Raw genomic sequence first — 21354 nt, forward strand, 5'->3', positions numbered from 1 at the left:
ACATCACCATGTGCTGTAGGTTATAGCTTACAAGACTGCCAAGTCTCGTGAAAATCCGCTGAGGATTAAATAATTTATTATAGGTTAAAGAAATGACTGAATTATGTGACATGTCAGGTGAAATGAGTACAAGTAAAGGCCCGGATACTGGCATACACACGCGAACCAGGGCGGTTGGATGCTGCAAGTTGGTGCTACGATGTAATACTGCAAAGTCAAAAGTCTGCGGTTTCAACTCTACTGAGTTACGGTGAGAATAACTTTGAAACATTTCAATAGTCACTACGAACTCAGTCGTAGAAGTGAGAAGTGTGATACTTTAAATATCTCAAGGTGATTGAAATATTTCTGCTGATAGCAAACTTAGAATCCTAAACTTAACTGATTGAACTTATAACAGGATAAATGTTGGTCTTAAAGAAATTTAAATGCTTGTCATGTGACCTCGGCGAAAGCTGTTGAAAAGGTATGTTCTTATAGATGTCAATGACCGTTCGCTGAACTAATGGATTTGATACGGATGATTGAAAAGGACGTAAATCAACGTTTTTATTGAAAGCTGCTGCTTGGTTTATCTTGTTGAATGTCCCTCCAATTGCTGTTTGTTGGTTTGGTGTTCAATCATCAAATCATCAAATTGACGATAAATTTGAATCTTTATAGACTCTTATCCACAAGGGATAAATAACTTTTTTTACCAGATCTCATTGCTAAGAAGATCCTCAAATTTGACTCCTAAGATTGATCTTCAAGTCTTTCTAGAATTTGGACATGATATATATATTATTTATTTTATATTTAAGTACTCTCTCTTCCACAATTTTAATGTATGTTCCTATTAAACACATGTAATTGAGCCATGTATACAAGGATTTTATATTTTATGATTTTCTAATAGAATAAGTTTTAAGTTTGTCAAAAGTGTTCTAATGGTTCTTAAGTCTTTGTTTACGTAAATAACAATTGTTTGAGATTCGGATTTGGCTGATGATGCTCTATAGGGGAGCGAAACATGTCCCATATATAACTTTTTAACTAATGAAGTTATTTTAATGTAACAACATTATAATGTATTGAACAGGTGGAGTCATAATAAAACTTTATTATTGTATATTAACAGATTTCAATACGGATTAAAACATGAGATTAGTCACTTGCAACAAAATAATTCACACCAGGAGATTTGAGGAAGACTAGAAGAAACCAACGCAACATACTTGGAGGAACAGAAATCACAACAATGAACTATTGGGCAAGGAGGAAAGCCCATGTGGTCCTAAGTGACAATTAAATTAGAATCTAGCAGGTTCCACCTTTTCAATACAAAATACAATGTTGGTGGATGGTATTTACAACATTATTTATTACAAAACATGTTTCGGTGTTCAATTTTTGACACCATCATCAGCTGCATAGAAAGTGTAAAAACTTGGCAATCTAAACAATGAAGAACATATTGTCATACTTAACTCCTTAATATCCATATATACAGATAATAGAATATTGCTATAGTTAAATCCTTAACATCTATATTGTGCTAGGTTAAAAACTCTTAATATGTAACAAGAAAACTCTTGCAAGTCATAAATATAAAATTTCTCATCTGGTTGATGAGTCTTCACATTCCTTAATTTCTGTGATTCTATACACTCGTAATGCCAAATTCAAATGCGATCTTAAGATTGAAGAATTAAAGTTAAATGGAGTCCATTTGATGTTAAAATGTTTGTTTCATGTATATATTAGCCGCTTTGTTGGATTAAAAGTTCATTATATACAATAGGATTGTTAAAACTAAGCCGTCTTGACTTTATTAGGTATAGAAACCTAGTATTTTTATTGCTGTATGTATAGTGGTTGGAACTGTAATTTAATTTGTCCTACAGTTGTTAGGTGGACATAGCTTCTCAGTTCAATGGAACCCTGTAATGATGAAACACAATGTTAGAAGAAAAGTGAGACAAAAACTGATTGAATCTAACTGTTGATACGGCTGACTCACCTCTACAGCTGTGTACTTTGCGTGACGGCTGCAGCACAACGAAGTAGGGGCGGCAAAGGGGATGTTTCTAGAACGTTGAACATTTAGGAGTGGGTCCGGGGGGCATTGTGGACGAAGACAGTAGTACGCAAAGTTGTTACGTAGAGTTCGAAAGAAGTTCGAATTTTCTGGAATTTTTAGCTTGTTAAGTAATAGAATCAAACAATCAAATAATACCTTGGGTTTTTCCGAGATTTCATTCAGATTAAGGTTAGCATTATAATATTGGTCTAGATGTATTAGACATGCTTCTGTAATGTCAAGCTTCTGTCCCTTAGCCAGTGTTTCCATGATCTCAAGGTCTTTATCTATTTCTGTGAATTTATGTTTGTACTCGTGGATATGCTGGCCTACCGCTGAGAATCTGATATTTTACAGCGTTAAGGTGTTCCTGATACCTGACATTAAAGCTACGTCCAGTTTGTGCCCTTTGTGTCCGCTCCCACAGTCTCTACATTCAAATCTATATACACCTGATTTAGAACATGGATTAACTTAGTTGACAACTGAAGCATTATGTAAAGCTGCTGTACTTCTATTATGTCTTGAATGCGATCCTAATGTTACGTTTCTTGAAAATATTTGTAATTCTATACACATCTTTATTAAACGTGAAGGTTGCTATTTCCTTTGCTTCTGTTTTATCTTTCATCAGACTCGTATGAGGGCGATATTTGAATTTGCTTATTATTCGTTATATAAAATTCCCTTTAAAACCGTTAGCTTTAGCCATAGCTCGAATGATGTTCAGTTCCTTGTCCAAGTTTCGTTTGGACATTGGTATGCTAAAAATGCGATTCACCAAGCTGTTATAGGTCGCGCATTTGTGGGCTAAGGGGTGTATCGAATCATTTTGTATTGTAACTGCAGTATGTGTGGGTTTTCTGTAAATACTAAAAGAAAATGAAGAGGCGTGCCTATTGATATTTAAATCCAGATAATTAATGGATTTTTCTATTTCGGATTCTAAAGTAAATTTTATATCCGTATCTATTGTGTTAAGATTATTAAGAGTCATAGAGGCGTTGGTTATGCGTTCATCCAGGATAACAAACGCATCGTCTACATACCTAGACCAATATAGAATATTCTTGAATTTTTCATTATCAATTATTTGTGTGTCCTCTAAAAAATCTAAATTTATGCCAAATTTCCTGAGGTTGGAGACCCCATTGCAAGGCCATTCTGTTTATAAATGATCTGGTCGAAAGTGAAATAGTTGTTATTGAACAGCAATTTTAAAACCGCCATGAATTCATCAATTTCAAGCTTGCTTAAGTGACTGTATTTTTTCAAATTCTTGGCAATAATGGTAAGCAGTTTATTAGTTTTTATGTTCGGAAACATATTTACTATATCAAAAGAATGTATTGTGTGGTGATCCTGCAACTGAAATTTAATTAATTCTTTAGTGAATTCTATGGAATTCTTTATGTGATTACAGGATCACCACACAATACATTCTTTTGATATAGTAAATATGTTTCCTAACATCAAAACTAATAAATTGCTTCCCATTATTGCCAAGAATTTGAAAAAATAGTCACTTAAGCAAGTTTGAAATTGATGAATTCATGGCGGTATTAAAATTGCTGATCAATAACAACTATTTCACTTTTGACCAGATCATTTATAAACAGAATGGCTTTGCAATGGCGTCTCCGGCCTCAGGAATTTTGGCAGAAATTTAATTTTTTAGAGGACACACAAATAATTAATAATGAAAAATTCAAGAATATTCTATTTTGGTCTAGGTATGTAGACGATGCGTTTGTTATCCTGGATGAACGCATAACCAATGCCTCTATGACTCTTAATAATCTTAACACAATAGATACGGATATAAAATTTACTTTAGAATCCGAAATAGAAAAATCCATTAATTATCTGGATTTAAATATCAATAGGCACGCCTCTTCATTTTCTTTTAGTATTTACAGAAAACCCACACATACTGCAGTTACAATACAAAATGATTCAATACACCCCTTAGCCCACAAATGCGCGACCTATAACAGCTTGGTGAATCGCGCTTTTAGCATACCAATGTCCAAACGAAACTTAGACAAGGAACTGAACATCATTCGAGCTATGGCTAAAGCTAACGGTTTTAAAGGGAATTTTATAGAACGAATAATAAGCAAATTCAAATATCGCCCTCATACGAGTCTGATGAAAGATAAAACAGAAGCAAAGGAAATAGCAACCTTCACGTTTAATAAAGATGTGTATAGAATTACAAATATTTTCAAGAAACGTAACATTAGGATCGCATTCAAGACATAATAGAAGTACAGCAGCTTTACATAATGCTTCAGTTTTCAACCAAGTTAATCCATGTTCTAAATCAGGTGTATATAGATTTGAATGTAGAGACTGTGGGAGCGGACACAAAGGACAAACTGGACGTAGCTTTAATGTCAGGTATCAGGAACACCTTAACGCTGTAAAATATCAGATTCTCAGCGGTAGGCCAGCATATCCACGAGTACAAACATAAATTCACAGAAATAGATAAAGACCTTGAGATCATGGAAACACTGGCTAAGGGACAGAAGCTTGACATTACGGAAGCATGTCTAATACATCTAGACCAATATTATAACGCTAACCTTAATCTGAATGAAATCTCGGAAAAACCCAAGGTATTATTTGATTGTTTGATTCTATTACTTAACAAGCTAAAAATTCCAGAAAATTCGAACTTCTTTCGAACTCTACGTAACAACTTTGCGTACTACTGTCTTTGTCCACAACGCCCCCCGGACCCTCTCCTAAATGTTCAACGTTCTAGAAACATCCCCTTTGTCGCCCCTACTTCGTTGTGCTGCAGCTGTCACGCAAAGTACACAGCTGTAGAGGTGAGTCAGCCGTATCAACAGTTAGATTCAATCAGTTTTCTTTATCAATTGTCTCGCTTTTCTTTTAACATTGTTTCATCATTACAGGGTTCCATTGAACAGGGAAGCTATGTCCGCCTAACAACTGTAGGACAAATTAAATTACAGTTCCAACCACTATACATACAGCAATAAAAATACTAGGTTTCTATACCTAATAAAGTCAAGACGGCTTAGTTTTAACAATCATATTGTATATAACGAACTTTTAATCCAACAAAGCAGCTAATATATACATGAAATGAATATTTTAACATCATATGGAGTCCATTTAACTTTAATTCTTCAATCTTAAGATCGCATTTGAATTTAGCATTACGAGTGTATAGAATCACAGAAATTAAGGAATGTGAAGACTTACCAACCAGATGAGAAATTTTATATTTATGACTTACAAGAGTTTTCTTGTTACATATTAGAATTTTTAACCTAGCAAAATATAGATGTTAAGGATTTAACTATAGCAATATTCTATTGTCTGTATATATTGATATTAAGGAGTTAAGTATGACAATATGTTCTTCATTGTTTAGATCGCCAAGTTTTTACACTTTCTATGCAGCTGATGATGGTGTCAAAAATTGTACACCGAAGCATGTTCTGTAATAAATAATGTTGTAAATACCATCCAACAACATTGTATTTTGTATTGAAAAGGTGGAACCCGCTAGATTCTAATTTAATTGTGATCTCAGTTCAGTACGGACAAAAATATGAAGTTCCTTACGTTTAATGGTCCTAAGTGACCCATGCACGAAGAAGCAGAAAAACAACGGTATTAAAACTGAAAGGTGCTTGGAAAAATAAGTATATAAGAAACTGAAGAAAATTTACTTTTGCATAGACCTAGCTATAGATAATAATTTCCCTTAAATTCGTAACCAACCTTTATTATATGATCATACAATACGAAGAAAAATTGGGGCAATCATCAGTGATATGGGTCGCCTACTTGTTGATGGGTTTTCAACAGAACATTGCTTCACTTGTACACTGATGCAACCAGCAACATGTGCAATTTTGAATATCATTTTCTTTCAAATCCCAAAAATGAAGAAAAACTCATTCTAGCTTCTTCAGAAATGACTGAATCATTTCCGCATGCACTTGCAGTCTTGTCCAACACATTTTGCTGGCTTTATCTCACCCTTACAAATTTCATATGACTAGCAACTATTTCTATTCTTCTTTTGTTTTTTCCTTTTCCAAGTATTAGCACTTTTTACGTTTTCTGGTATTAACACCGTAAAAATCAATATTATTTCAATCTCCATAGGCAATACTACTATCTGATGAAGCTGCTTTTGTTTCGATAGTAAGCACTCAGGATAGCCAACACAAACCAGAGAGAGTTAGTTCTGTGTATATCTTGTTATGGATTTTTTAATCCTTGTATTCTCTGAAGGTCTGACTTGACGTACTTTTATTACAGATCTAAGGATTGAACTGTGTTGGAAGTAACGTAGTTTGTGCTACCATTTTGTTTCAAGTTGAAATTGCATACCTCTGTGGTATGTAATTCTAAAGCAAGATCACATAACTTTACACTTGGGACTATCCACTGAGAAAGCTAACAGTGACATGTAAGGTATTTCAAGTACTGCTGTTCCCCAAATCAGCAGTGACAGATACAAGCACTTCCCCAATCGTCCCATCGTCCAATAATGGACCAGTTATATTGGTGTTATAACTTTACTCATTTGGGATAAATATTTAAGGTCTCTATGGGAATCAGCATCTGTATCATTTGATGGCCAGGCAGGCATCAATTTTTGGTAATGAGAGAAAGTCTCCTGTTGTGCATTGGCACTGCCGGTGGCTCCAAGGAGCCTATACAATGATCTCCACGGTATGCACTAGCTGTGCTTCTTGGTAGGTGTGCTATTTACCGACTGATGAGCCCAACTTAGCACATTCGGGCAAAACGCTGTCAACCAGAAATGAGTTAGCTGGAAAATTCATAATGTCCAATAAAAATCCATTTATATTGGTATTAAAAAGATTAAAAGATATGCTGTATCACGGACGTAGTCATTTTCATCGAAAGCTAACGAAAAGCACTGGAATACTGTTGATTTTTCGTGCAGTTTTGAGCACAAATTTGCCCCACGTAATTTTGTTTTTCTATGTGCTCCGCGATAAGGTGACTAAATTTATCAGTTTCTTTTCAGGACACCTTTCTTCTATTACAGTCGGTATACAGCTATTTACAAATTCCCCATCAGAAAATGTTTTCCCTTTTGCGGCTAATAAATGTGCAACTCGGTAACTAGCATGGACTGCAGCTTTATTTTCCTCAATATGTTTCGTGAACATTTGTTTTTGAGCGGTGAGACCTTTTATGAAATTCAAAGTCTCTTCCTTCCATAATACTCCATCGTATTTATTATGTAATCTGTGCTTGGAATCATAATGCCACCTGATGTGGTATTCTTTAAATAGTGAAATATTTTCCTTGCCTATCACATTACTTTTCCATTGTTCTCAACACAAAAATCGTAATCAGTTCATTTTTCTTTAGAAACATGGCATTCAGTCTATTTTTCTACGTTTGGAGAGAGACATTTTCGTTTAAAATTTATTAAAACGACTCATCATTTCTTAAGAACGTTAGTTCACACTAAAGTAGTAAACTACAATGAACCTCCCAAAGCACCTTTTGGGTGTAAACTGGCCATTTCCTGTGGATGTCACAAGATAACTGTACCTATATAATCAATCCCCCATGGAATGCAGCAGGTCTTTCACTCTCCAGGGAAGTCTGCTGCTGTAATTCCAAGAAACTAATGGAGAAAGTCTAATCCTTACCTGATTTTGAGTTGGGAATAATTATGCATCTTAGAACTTTTCAACAGCCCAGTAAAAGAAACATCACGTCAAGAAAACTATGAATAATTCAGATTTTTCTTATGATTTTTATCTCCTTTCTCCATAAATTACAACAAAGTCCTCATTAACTAGGTTTTCTGGTATCTACGAAAAACATAAACTGAAACTTGAGCACAATATATCAACTTGGCCAGGGGGCCACCCAAAATGCCTTTGCACACGAAGTCTGACCCACGGGCTGTATGTTGAGCACCCCTGCCCTGAGGGATGTCAGGTTAATTAAGTCCTGCCTGCCAGATACTCGGCGTTGAGTCTTTGGCAGTACAGTCTACTTTTTTACTGTAGCAGGCCAACCTAGTTGAGTTAATGATTCTATACTTGGATTGAATTCTGTGAATTAGTGTTTTTAGCTTCTTTACTGCGTCCACATACCACTTAAGTTAATTGTTATACTCGCCATAAAATCCACAAGCAATGCTTCGTACTTCTCCCTGAGCACGATCACCACGACTTTATCCACAGAACGTGAACTTTTGAATTCTGTGAAGTCTGGTGGTGCCTTCCCATCCATTCTCTGTCTGTGTCGTATTGGTGACACATGGTTCATAGCAGAAAATTTTTCCCCCTAGTTTGTGTACCATTTGAGAAGTTTAGGACAAATATCTTTCCAGGTTACTTTATGCTCGTCAGTCTATGATCAGAATTTCCTTACCTTAGAAAACAGCCATTTATCAGAAGATTTATATTATTTTACTGCACTGTGTACAGCCATTTCCTGTGTCCAATCACCTGTCATTACATCTAATTTTACCTTTCAGAGACTGGATAGCATTCCCTGGGAGAAAATTGACTGTCTTGCGGAACAACCAATTACACGGATACCATCACTTCACATTCTGCAAGGCCTATATGACGGTTAGTTTCAAAAATCTTGAAAAATAATTGTTATATTACGTTTGTTACCTTTTAATAGTTAATCATTTAATGACCTGGCTCTTGTACCTGAATGTGTATCACCATGTTTGTGCGATATTAACGTGATTAGCAAACAGTTTAAATCACTCTTGTCCAGGTGGAGGGTGTGATATCCAAGTGACAAAGCGGCATAATTTCTGGCTTCTCACAAAGGGAGGCAATACTTTGAATCCCAGTCAATTCATGTGGGATGTTTTGAATTGAAATATTACATCCTTATATTTCAATTTCCAGATGAAACTGGAAGTCCCATGGCTGCGATCACACTACAGCAGAAGTCTGCTGTAGTGAGTACGGTATATAGCGAGAACTCCATTGTAACAAGTTTTTTTCTGTCCTTTGAAATTTCCTATATTAAATTGTGTATTTTCCTTCGGTTACAGAGAGAACCCTATCACTGTTGCAAGTGATTAAGCGTGCATTATTTTTTCTATTAACAATATTTATGTACTCCAGCTAATATACTGAATGCGATCGATCATCTTCAGCAGATGTCATCACGTAGTTACTCTAGGGAGCTGGTGTTATTTGCTCCGCTCAGGACGGGTGTTTGTCACGTGACAAGAGAGCAGCAGTCAGTTGGGTTGCATACCGTGGCCGTACTGTACTTACGTCACTGGCCTTGAGCATGTACTACATCGTGCACTTCCCCTACTTGCTCGCTAAGCTGCTCTCGTTTCTCGAGAGCAGGGAACAAACTGGCTCTGAAGGCATTTTGCTCTCGATTGACGATGCCTGATCTTCAGTATAGTTTTCTCACTGTGTGTACTAGTTGAGCTCTTTTGTCGGCATTCAAACTCTGAGGCAATGTCCGAGTCGATTAGCAACATGACTGGTGTTGTGTAAACTCAATTTCAAATGAAAAGGAACATGTTGATCTAATAAATGCTTAAATAATGTGGCCGATAGCAGTGGTTAATGATGTAGAACCTGAAATATTTGTTCCGAATGAGTAAATTCATAATTCCAGTATAAATGGTCCGTTATTGGACGTTAATTTTCCAGCTAACTCGTTCTTGGTTGCTAGCGTTCTGCCCCAGGACAAATATTTTTGATTCCCTACGGGAATCAACATCTATATCATCTGCTGGTCTAGCAGGTATCAATTTTTGTGAATGAAACAGCCTCTCACTGTGCATTGGCACTGCCGGTGGCTACAATTAGCCTGCGCAGTGGCCTCCACGGTATGCACTAGCCAGAGTCTTGGTAGGTGTGCTAGGTACCAACTGATGAGCCCAGCCTAGCACACGGGGGCGAAACGTTGGCAAACAGGAATGAGTTAGCTGGAAAATTTATAATGTCCAATAACAGACCATTTATATTGGTATTATAAATTTACTCATTCGGAACAAGTATTTCAGATTCCCTGTGGGAATCAACATCTATATCATTTGCCTAGTATTGCGACAAGGAACATGTAATGGGATGAGCTCCAGTAATGTTGAGCAATCCACTCTATTCGTCAGACGCTTATAAAGAAAGAGGGCATTGCCACATCTGCGGCGTGAGTGCAATGTCCTCGTGCTCATAGTCTCGCAAAAGACTCGTAATCAGACGAAGAAAGAGAAATACCCAAACCCTTGTAGCTGATCCATTTCATGAACCTTATTTGGACTCTTTCCAAGTTTTGTATTAAATACTGCTGAGAAGATAGCCACACCTCGCAACCGTATTCTAACGATGGCCGGATTAGAGTGCAAAACAAAGTTATTAGAGTTCTAGGAGAAACAAATTCGGCACAGTTTCTTTTCAGAAAGCCAAGTAATTTGAACCCTTTCCTAGAAATCTTGTCTAAATATTTCTCGAAGGAAAGACCGTAGCAGTTTGAAAGTGTCACACCAAGATCATTTATTTCATTCACACAAGCTATTTGGAAATTGCATAAATGGTAAGGGTAATTTACTGGTTCCAACTTGCATGAAAATGTAATTGTGTTGCATTTTGAAGTATTCAAACCAAGCAGCCACTTTTTACACCGGTTAGTTAGGAGGTTTAAGTCAGACTGTAACAACTTGCAGTCCAACTCACTATTGATCACCTTAAAGATCTTTAGATCGTCAGCATAGAGAAGGCAATTAACGTGTTGTATAACTGATGTTATATCATTTATGAATATGACAAAGAAAAGAGGCCCCAGTAAAGAGCCTCGGGGGACACCTGAAGTAGGTTGGTACGGTTTTGACGTAATACCATCAGCTTTTACTACGCAAACCCTGTTAGTGAGATAGCTTCTAATCCACTCCAAAGCACTTCCTCCTATCCCATATGCTGACAATTTGATAAGTTGAACTGAATCAAAGGCTTTGGAGAAGTCCGTGTAAACAACATCCACTTGTTGCCTCCTATCTAGAGATTCTGAAATGAAATTTATATTCACCGCCATATTGGACACGGTCGAGCGTTTCTGTACAAAACTGTGCTGTGCTATATTAATACACTGTGAAACTGAACTGTACAATCTCTTATACAGGATCTATTCTGCCACCTTGGAAATTAGGGACAATAACACAACAGGCCTATAGTTATCAAACACCATTTTGTCTCCTTTCTTGAACACTGGTACGATGTAACCTTTCTTCCACTCACATGGAAAATACCCTGACGAGAATGACATATTCATTATGATGCTAAGTGGCCTACCTAGCTCAGATGCACGTTCTTTCAATACTATTGTGGGTACGTCATCTGGACCAAATGATTTGGAGGTATCCAAAGATGCAAGAATTGAAGATACCTCTGCTGGAGAGGTCACTATTGAAGTTAGGCCTATATCACACACGGACGAAGTGGTTAGATTACACTGTGCGGCAGGTGAGTGATACTTTTCAAAGGTATCCGCAAAACTGTCCAAGATGCTCCTCTTGTCCTGTAATTCTTTCCCGTCGTGAAGCATAGTAGATGGCAGTCGAGATGACCTCAGTTTGTTGTTTACAAAATTCCAGAAACCCTTCGGGTTGGCAGCTAATTTTGATTCCATCGAAGTTAAATAGCTTCTGTATTTTTTGAGCTGAAGACACTGGGAACAAATACGAAAACCTTTTCCACTGGGGATCATTAAATAAAAGTGTATTAAAAGGCATGTAAAACACTAGACAACAAATATAAAAACATTTGTACTGGGGCCCTAAAATTATAAGCTCATATTATTGCAGATCACACTCTCTCTAAAACAAATGTCAGCTAAAGCCTTGTATTTCGGACTAGTGGGTTGGATGTTAAACTTGGCCACGTACGAGAGAATGGCTTCAGTCACCATCATCAATGTGACAACAGTTCAATAGACTCTAGTAGAAACTCAAAGGTGCGAGTTTCAACATTCGCGCCGGCGATGAAAGATGTGGACGCCTGTCCACTAACTGGAGTTTAATTTTGTCTTCAATGGTAAGCAAGTTCGCGGGGTGGTTTTCCCCCCCCCCGCTGGGATCTGCAACCGGGCTACCAAGAGACAAATATTCACCACGCTAGTCAACTTCACACGATTATGTTCCATATCCATAGGTTGTCTATCACACAACAGATATTTGGTACTCTTCATTGTATCACTCAACACAGAATAAATTTTTAACTTCTGAATGGAATGTGAAATACAAGCACAATCGGTCTTACTGGGTTATTCGGCAACATCAGTGAAAACCGGAGAGCAAAACTGAACTTTCCTGAGGCTAATGTATTTCTTCCTGAAGGTGTGATTTACCGCAATAAGTGAGGTATTTTTATATAGATTTAATACGACATGATCGGGACTTTGAAATGAGTATTCCCATGTAAATTTATAGCTAAAAGGTTATAATTACTCTACTGGTGCTTGAAATACGAGCTAGAATAATAACATAGAGAGGCGGAAGCACTGTCTGGGTGAAGCTAATAGAATGAACGTCCGCCATGTTTCCTGTGGTCACACAAGCAAGGGTGCGTGGGTCCTGAATGGCGAAAAGTGTAGAAAATATGCATTTGAGAATCAGTGGGGCATAATTAAAGACTGTTAGCCGAAAACTTTATTAAAAATCATAGACTGCGAATACCGCCACTTCATCATATTGCGGCACGAGGCCAACATCACGATCATCTGGTTGTAGGGTAGTTTAAAATCGTTGCACAGTGACATACGAATAGGCCTCCAAATCGGAACAAGAGCGTTACCCTGCTTGGCTGTTGTGGTTAAGCGTAAATTACAATAAAAATCTTAATCATAGCGACTTACAATAGGTTACAACCTCATTCTGATCACATTTTAAAAGGTATTGCATCCCCATGAGTACTGTCTTTCTTTTCTAATCTGTTTACCCTCCAGGGATGTTTTTTTTTTTCTTTTTTTTTCTTTTCACGGACTCGGCAAGGGATTCCACCTCTACCGCCTCAAGGGCTTTTCCTAGAGCTTGAGACTTTGGGTCGGGAGATAAAACTTGAAAGGAGGACCCGTACCTCTCCCAGACGGCTGCACCTGCTATGCTGAACAGGGCCTTGTGGGAGGATGGGAAGATTGGAAGGGATAGATAAGGAAGAGTGAAAGAAGCGGCCATGGCCTTAAGTTAGGTATCATCCCGGCATTTGCCTGAATGAGAAGTGACAAGCCACGGAAAACCACTTCTAGAATGGCTCAATTGGGAGTCGAACCCACCTCTAATCAGTTGACCTCCCGAGGCTGAGTGGACTCAGTTCCAGCCCTCGTACTACTTTTCAAATTTCGTGGCAGAGCTGGGAATCGAACCCAGGCCTCCAGGTGTGGCAACTACTCACATTAACCATTACATCACAGAGGCGGCCTATGAGTACTGTGCCACTATAATTGTTTAATGTAATTATTTATTATAATATAGGAGACATCATTTTTTCCCATTACCATATACTGGGATTACTAGCTGAAAGGTAACCTTGAAAGTTGTCCATTATGAAGTGTAGCCTAGTTTTAAATACCAATGCAACTGACATCTACAATAAAGGCTGCATAATTTCACAAACACCAGTAAAATATTGTATTTACCATTCTTAGTGTACGTTTGACCGAAATAGGTGACTTTTCTTGGTTACGTTTCCCTGGCGGTGGGCGCTCCATTTTCTTTGTAAATGTGAAGGAAAATTAAATAGGGTTGGGACGGCATTTGCCAGTAATCGCCGTTGGCCATTTGTTTCATACATGTACGTATCCTCGATGTACAGAGCATGAGCGACTGTATTCAGTGGGATACCGTTTATCTCTTTTCGTCTGTTAATTCCTTGTTCTTTAAAGGAAATCTGAAACATAATCCAACAAACAATTACTGTGGCTATCAGTACTTTCGCTGTGTAAGCATTAAAATGGGTTTAATTACAAACAGAAATTATAAAAAGTGATCTTGGCTATCATTCAGTAATACTTAAAATACTATACATCCTTCGTTTTATTACTCCGATTAGTACAGCCGTACGCTGAGAATACGGCTGGCATTCTTAAAAACGAGGGTCTATCTTTTCACTACTTAAAACTTACGAAATTAATTGCCATGCACAATCTCCCTGTCTACTCAACATTATTTTCTCGCGCCAACTCACTTTATTTTGACAACCGTTAACATGGCTGCCCTTCATCAACTTTCTTCCGCAGGGAGCGCTGGTGTCGGGCATACAGCCCCTCTGTTATTCTAGCTCGTTGTTGAAATATGTTTGCATTATACATGTAAGGTTAAGTTAGGTTAGGCGACTGTTTGAATAAAAAACTGAAACGTTTGCCACAGAAGCCACTGGAGTGATACTACCACAATTTTTCAGAATGAATTGGAACATCTGCCTTCGCGTCTCAGAATTTGAAAAATGACTAACGAGTAAGCCGTAGTATGGAAATCTCTGAAGATGCAAAGTTTTGAACAAACTGATTGCCATTTCATACCGATTTTAATGTGTTTACGAAGAATCGGATATAACGACAATCCGCTATAGCAAGTAAATATTTCGCAGTTATGAATTCACGCTATGATGGGCTTTTACTGTATAAAAAATTATGCAACATTACATAGTATGTAATCCACTTTTGTTGTCCAGGTGGTCTTCAGATCACTTCTCAGCTCTAAAGTTAATTTATGAGTTATCTAAAAAGGGGTTGACTGCACCTCATGCGAACTTATTTACAGAGCTCATCATAATCATCATCTCCCCTTATCCAGCTCCTGCCGGGTTGGGGTGTTTATGATTGAAACTTCTCCATCTTCCTCTTTCCTTTCACCTTTCCTCTTCCACGATCTTATCCCAGTCTAAATTTTGTCTTCTTATGCTGCTCTTCATTGATTCAATCCATCTTGTTCTAGGTCTTCCTCTTGCTTTTTTGCCCTCACATTTTGCTTCCAACATCTGTCTTGTAATTCTATTCTCCTTCATCCTCTTTACATGTCCAAACCACTTCAGTTTATTCTTTTCAACTCTCCCATTTAGCTTTCCTATCCCAACTTCCTTCCTAACATCTTCATTTCTCGCTTTGTCTTTCCTTGTCTTTTGTATCATACTTAGGAATTTCATCTCACTGGCTTGAATTCTACTCTCTAGCCTGCTAGTCAAGAAAGTTGCATAAGACAGTATGGATACATAGTACATTTTGTACATTATCTCTTTATTTTTCCTTGGCACTTCTTTGCTCCAAACAAGTTTTCTTATACTTTGGTAGAATGCATTACTCTGCTGTATCCTCCTGCTAATCTCCATGTCCATCCTAGCATTTTGCATTAATTCACTTCCTAAGTATTTAAGGCTGTCCACAATTTCCATTTTTCACAGCGCCCTTTCCTTGCCTTTCCCCTCTCGACATTACCAGAATCTTTCTTTTCTCTGTACTGATTTTCATGCCGTACTTCTCAATTTTTCATTCAGTACATCTAGATGACGTTGCACTTCTTATCTGTTCTTTCCCCAAATCACATCATCATCTGCAAATAGCTGTATCATCTCTATCTCCGTAGGTTTCCTTTGTTTCCTTTACAATATGTCCATAACCATAATAAACAAGAGGTGACAGCACACTCCCCTGTCTTAGTCCAGTGTTATTCCTAAACCATTCTGTCTTACCATCTGGGGTCAGTACTCTAAAACAGTTGTTGGACATTACTTGCACCATTTCTAACATTTCTCTTCAGTCTCTTTTTAACCATGGTTTTCCAAACCTTCTCTCTGGGTACACTATCATATGACTTTACTATATTTATGAAAGTCGTGACCAGATCCTTTCCATATTCCCAGTTCTTTTTCCATCAGCTGTGTCATGCTAAAGATTGGGTCTGCTGTAGATCTTCCACTCCTGAAACCATATTGTAAATGCTGGACGGCAAGCAGTCTCCTGGATACAGCTCACAGTTCGCTCCTTTGTGAGCCTTTTATCTGTGTTGAATTAATGATGAATGACAGAGGTAAATATTGAAACGCTCTTCAGTGTTGTACAGTTCAGGTTTACTGCTAGTACTTGATATTCATTACTGTCCCAAATTCATGATGATATTTAAGGTATTTTCAACTTTAAGCAGTACATAACATACAAAACATTCCTGATACTTCAGGATCCTGACTGGGGGTTCCAAGATGAAGAAAAACCTGATGTGGTAAAGATCAATTTGTGAAAATGATTGTGTGGATAGTAAAATCATCTAAAACTCTAGTACTGTAAATACTGGAATACAAGAAGATTCTTACTCCAAAACAGTCTATTTTTCCTCTGTGGTTTCTAGAATTAAATACAGGCATTCCTCATAATTGGACAACAGGTTGTGTTCAGCTGTTTACTAGGACTAAATATACAAGAACCTAACCAAAGACAAGGAATGTTTTGATTAATATGAAGGGAGCACCGCTTTGTTAGAAAAAAACATTAAGACAGAATCGATGGTTTGAGCACACCTTATGTAGCATATTTGAGCAGGAGCAGCCATTTGTTCGTCTGAAACACTGTAACAGGCTATTCACACTAAAAGTGCGTTTGGAATGAAGAGAACTGAGTGGACTCGGAGCAAGCAAAACAAACCAGTTTATCACATGAGTGTTCATACTGTGCGCTGGAACAAACCGAACCAGGTCAAGCGAGTCGGCTAGTAGAAGTTTGCCTGCCATCCAGTAATTACAGTGTAAAAACAATCTCCTAGATACAGCTCACTCCTTTGTGAGCATTTTATCTGTGTTTAATTGTGAATGACAGAGGTAAATATTTAAACTCTCATCAACACTTTAGCCCTGGAGACAAGACTTTCAAACACGTGTAATGACTGTCATTTGTTTACACGCTCATGGCTTTCTTGGGTAGGATGTTGTCAAGCGATCATTAGGAACTAATGAGCGAGTGGTGCTTCGATAGGTGGTGGTGGTGGGGGTTATTAATGTTACAGCATTCGTCTCGGCTGGTTCTTGCCGTGCGAACGGTAAGGATAGGACATGGAGAAGACCTGTGATATAGGGACAAGCAAAGGGGTGCTTTTATTGTGCTGGGGTTGGTAACGGATTATGATTATCATAATTGTTACCTCTACTACAGTGGTAACACACAACAAGGCACAAACACAGTTAAAAGAGGGAGGTAAGAGTACAATACGCAATATAAGAAATCGCTACACACTCGGAAAAACAGTAGCTGGCATTACTCGGATCTCCAACAAAACATGTACGAAATATCAGTAGGGCCAACTAGTGAACAACAAACCGGGAAGATGAAAAGGCTGGGAACCTACCAAAGGCATGGACATGGCTTAGATAGCGGATTCCGAAAAGAATCACCTTGATCCTTAGTTTTTAAAAATATTATTTACAAGATAATTTTACAAATACATTCCAAGTTACGAGCTATAAGTTCAGTGATATACATAGATTATTCGTAGCAGTGTAAATTCAAATTACAAATCAACTGTACATCCAGTTACCAATGCAGTAGTACAATGCAATTTACAGGTTATCCAAAATCTAGCGTACCTCAAGTGATACAGAACTACCAGAGGCAACCCCCAAGGGAAATAATGCTAAACTACAATATACATATTTTAGTGAAACAAGAAATGGGAATGCCTCGGAAACGAACAGGTAAGTCCAGCTGAAAAACTAAGGCGTCATAAGTAACTAATTTGGTGAATCTAGGCGAGGTTAGGGCAGACTCCTGTATGAAAAACAAATCGGAACATTACGGAAATTTTAGCAGGAGCGGAATTCAAGAGTGCTTACCCGAGCAGAGTGCCATCCCGGAAGCCGGGGGACATCAACCAGATAGGCAGCTCGGAGACAGATAAACCGAGACCGACAGAATTCAGGATACAGAATTAATTCAAACACTGCCTCGCTCACTATATATAGGAATTACTGGCCTTGGAGGCAGCCAGTCAGCGTGCACGTGTTCCCTATCGCCACCTAGACTCGCCAATCACAACCTTACTTTCGATCGCGAACTTTGACTAACATTCTAGAATTCGCATAATCGCGAAAGTCGTATTTTTCCAGAATAGACAGAACACACTTTCTAGAACACATACCAACAAAGTAACACACCCTGTACAAAAGTTATGTAACTTTCTAGATCTTTCCGGGAACTATAGACAGAATTCTACTATTTACAAATGCCTATATTACAACATTATACAGTACAGGTTAGGTCAATAAAAATAAAACATCATATTGTATTTTACAAACAGACTTAAAAAAAAATACATTCCACTCGCATTACATATTTTACTTGTAACAATAATTGATGGGAATGAGATCCTGTGCCATTTTACATTGGTGAAAAATTATAATTCTTCACTACCGTTGAGCTAAATCTGGCAACGTCGCCTGTTCTGGGCTTCTATGAAATTCCCAGTAGGGATGCAAGTACATTGATGGTTATGAATTTCATGTTTTTGGTCCGTATTGAACAATATATAAGTAATAATAATAATAACTTAAATGTTTCCACCTTTTCAATACAATATATTCACAAATTTACAAAATTATACGGTACTAGTTTCGACCCATCTAGGGGTCATCATCAGCCGTATTGGGTCGAAACTAGTACCGTATAATTTTGTAAATTTGTGAATATATTGTATTGAAAAGGTGGAAACATTTAAGTTATTATTATTATTACTGATGCAAGTACAGTCGAACCTCCCTTCTGCGGACACCGTCGGTTCCGAGGAAAAATGTCCATTACGAGAGGTGTCCGCTAAAACAAGTTCGTAAAAATCGGACATTTTAACGGCAAAGAACATCCACCTTAAATATAAGCATACATATCTTTATTTTTATCTATGTTAGTATTTTATAGAGAGTTATTGTAAGTGATTTTACATCATTTACAAACATTACAGCTTCGTGAAGTAATCCATTGTTACTCATGTTTAACAGGCAACTGAAATGCTATGGTATTTCTGTCTCGCTAATTAGCGCCTGTACTGTCTTTTCCTTCTCAAGTTGACTACCTGAGCTCGACCTTATCAGCGACAATCCGAGTTATGAATAGAATGATGCTAGAAGGGAAGAAAATCCCCAGGTAACTTGAGTCAACAGTCTCTGGCAGCATTTCTGGGCAATTAGAATCCTCGGAATAGGTCTGTACACCACTAGGTAGAACTGCATTCCGATGTACCTCCTCTCCCCTTGCTCGCGAAATAGTACAAACATTCAAAAGGTATTTCCTTATGTCTGAAGAATGGTTTTAAAAGAAAGGATGACATGTGGTCCGGCATAATAAATTGTCTGGCAACGTGTGAAATGTCCGCTTAAGTCAAGTGGACGGGACAAATTACGATGTCCGCTGTCCAGAGTTCGAGGTGTCCGCTAAAATGAGGCCAATTTAACACTTGTTTTATGTAAAATAAAATCGGTTCCGAGGAAAATTGTCCGTATAGGGAGGTGTCCGCTGAATAAGGGTGTCTTTTAGGGCAGGTTCAACTGTAGCTACTTCAGCAATGAAAATAGCGTGTAATACTCTTCATTAGGTTATAAAAGTAAACGTGGTTCTTGCGGCGGGATGGTGGGTTCCTAGACCTCGCTATGAACACATCTCCCCTGAGACACATTCCAAATAAGATTTCATTAATTTTCACTTCTTTATAACGTTCAAAAATCTTGGCTTCAGGGCTAAACTTTTACTATACTCTCTTCAATTTTGTACAGTTCAGGCCTCCACCATGACACTAATGGTATACAAAATACTTTAACTGGGATATGAAAATTAGCTTGTGGAATGAAGTTGCCACTGAATGTAACTTGACAGGTAAATAACATTTATTAACATAGACACAATCATGAACACATTTGCCTATTTAGTTTTAGTGAACAGCAATTAGTGATAATTAGGGGGGCAGATTTTGATGACCAGTGGTCTTAAATTTATCGGAAAATGTATAAAATAAGTAAAAACTAACTGTAATATCTTTGACCAAACTGAATGCTTGTGACTGTGTAACAATGGGTTTACAAGAAAATATCCCTGTACTGCACAGTTCTTGATTTTACAGAAATAATTATCTCCAGACTTACTTGGAATATATACAACCATAACTAAAATTGTTAGCTTAAATAAAATTTTATCCAAAACCACATGTACATTGCATATCTGCCAACTTTCCTGATTGAAGCGGGAGACTCCCGATTTTCAACGGCTTTTCCCGCCTCTCGATTATTCTATTATTTCTCCCGATTTTAGCTTATTTTTTTGTGGACTTCAAACATTTGTTTCCAAATCCCGCCCTTTCAGCATTGTACACCAGTGGCCAAAAGTCATTTGCTCATTAGCCGCTTTCAAATTAAATATCGATGTTTATTAATATGAGAAATGCGCGCGAATGTGTGGTGTTTATTGAAGCTTGTATTTCGCAACGCGTATATAGATTGTGTTCATGTTCGTTCACATCAGTCTAGTCGATTCTAGAGACTAGTCGCTAGATTTAGTCTATTTTAGTAATTTAGTGACAGAATTTCAAAGTGACTAGTGACTTTTCTAGAGATTTTAGGAGCCATTTGGAGAATTCTGGCAAATTTTAATTTGTTACTTGTTAAAAACAGGATGGCGCTTCGCATAATCGCGCAGGCACATGATGCAATATATTAACCTATGCATTTGCTAAATAGTGGCATCTAAGTGCATGACTTCACACGCGTGGAGCATGAGTTCATATTTTTGGAAGACTTATCAGAGACCGATCATCTTGCTCAGATACTTCCTGTGAGGGAATAGAAATGTGTAATTTTTAGCCTTGTAGCCTCGTATAGCAACAGTCGGGTTTTGAAACAATAAGTGTTACAATATGTACCGGTATCATAGTACTCCTGCAGAATAAGAGGTTTTGACAAATTGTATCTCCTGATTTTCTTATAAAAATCTCCTGATTTTTGGTTTTGTAAAGTTTGCAGGTATGACATTGTTACGCAAAGCGTAACACAAAATATAAGGGCTGAAATCTAAAACTTAATACAGTATCATTATAATCATACACTAAAGGCTAAACCTTGTCGCTGCAACCATTCTCCATTGAATCCTGCTTTTCACTTCCTCGTAGTCTTTATATGCCATCAAGTTTCTCACATCTTCGAAGCATGTCTTCCTCGGTCATCCTCTGCAGTATTTTACCTTCAGAGATGCTTACTAGTAATGCATTTTAATTCATTTAAGTGTTGATAAAGTTAGAACTGTAATTG

At 37.6% G+C, this 21354-nt stretch overlaps 1 protein-coding gene across 3 annotated transcripts in view; it reads left to right on the forward strand.

The window, feature by feature from the left end:
* Window positions 1-21354, forward strand: part of Sse (separase) — a 330246-nt gene that overhangs the window by 231995 nt on the left and 76897 nt on the right. For all 3 annotated transcript variants that reach the window (XM_067148330.2, XM_067148331.2, XM_067148332.2), the window contains exon 8: window positions 8589-8685. In XM_067148330.2, coding sequence (XP_067004431.2) covers window positions 8589-8685 — 97 coding nt within the window. The remainder of the gene's footprint in view (window positions 1-8588; window positions 8686-21354) is intronic.

This window comes from Anabrus simplex, chromosome 5 (assembly GCF_040414725.1).
Source record: "Anabrus simplex isolate iqAnaSimp1 chromosome 5, ASM4041472v1, whole genome shotgun sequence".
NCBI lineage: Eukaryota > Metazoa > Arthropoda > Insecta > Orthoptera > Tettigoniidae > Anabrus > Anabrus simplex.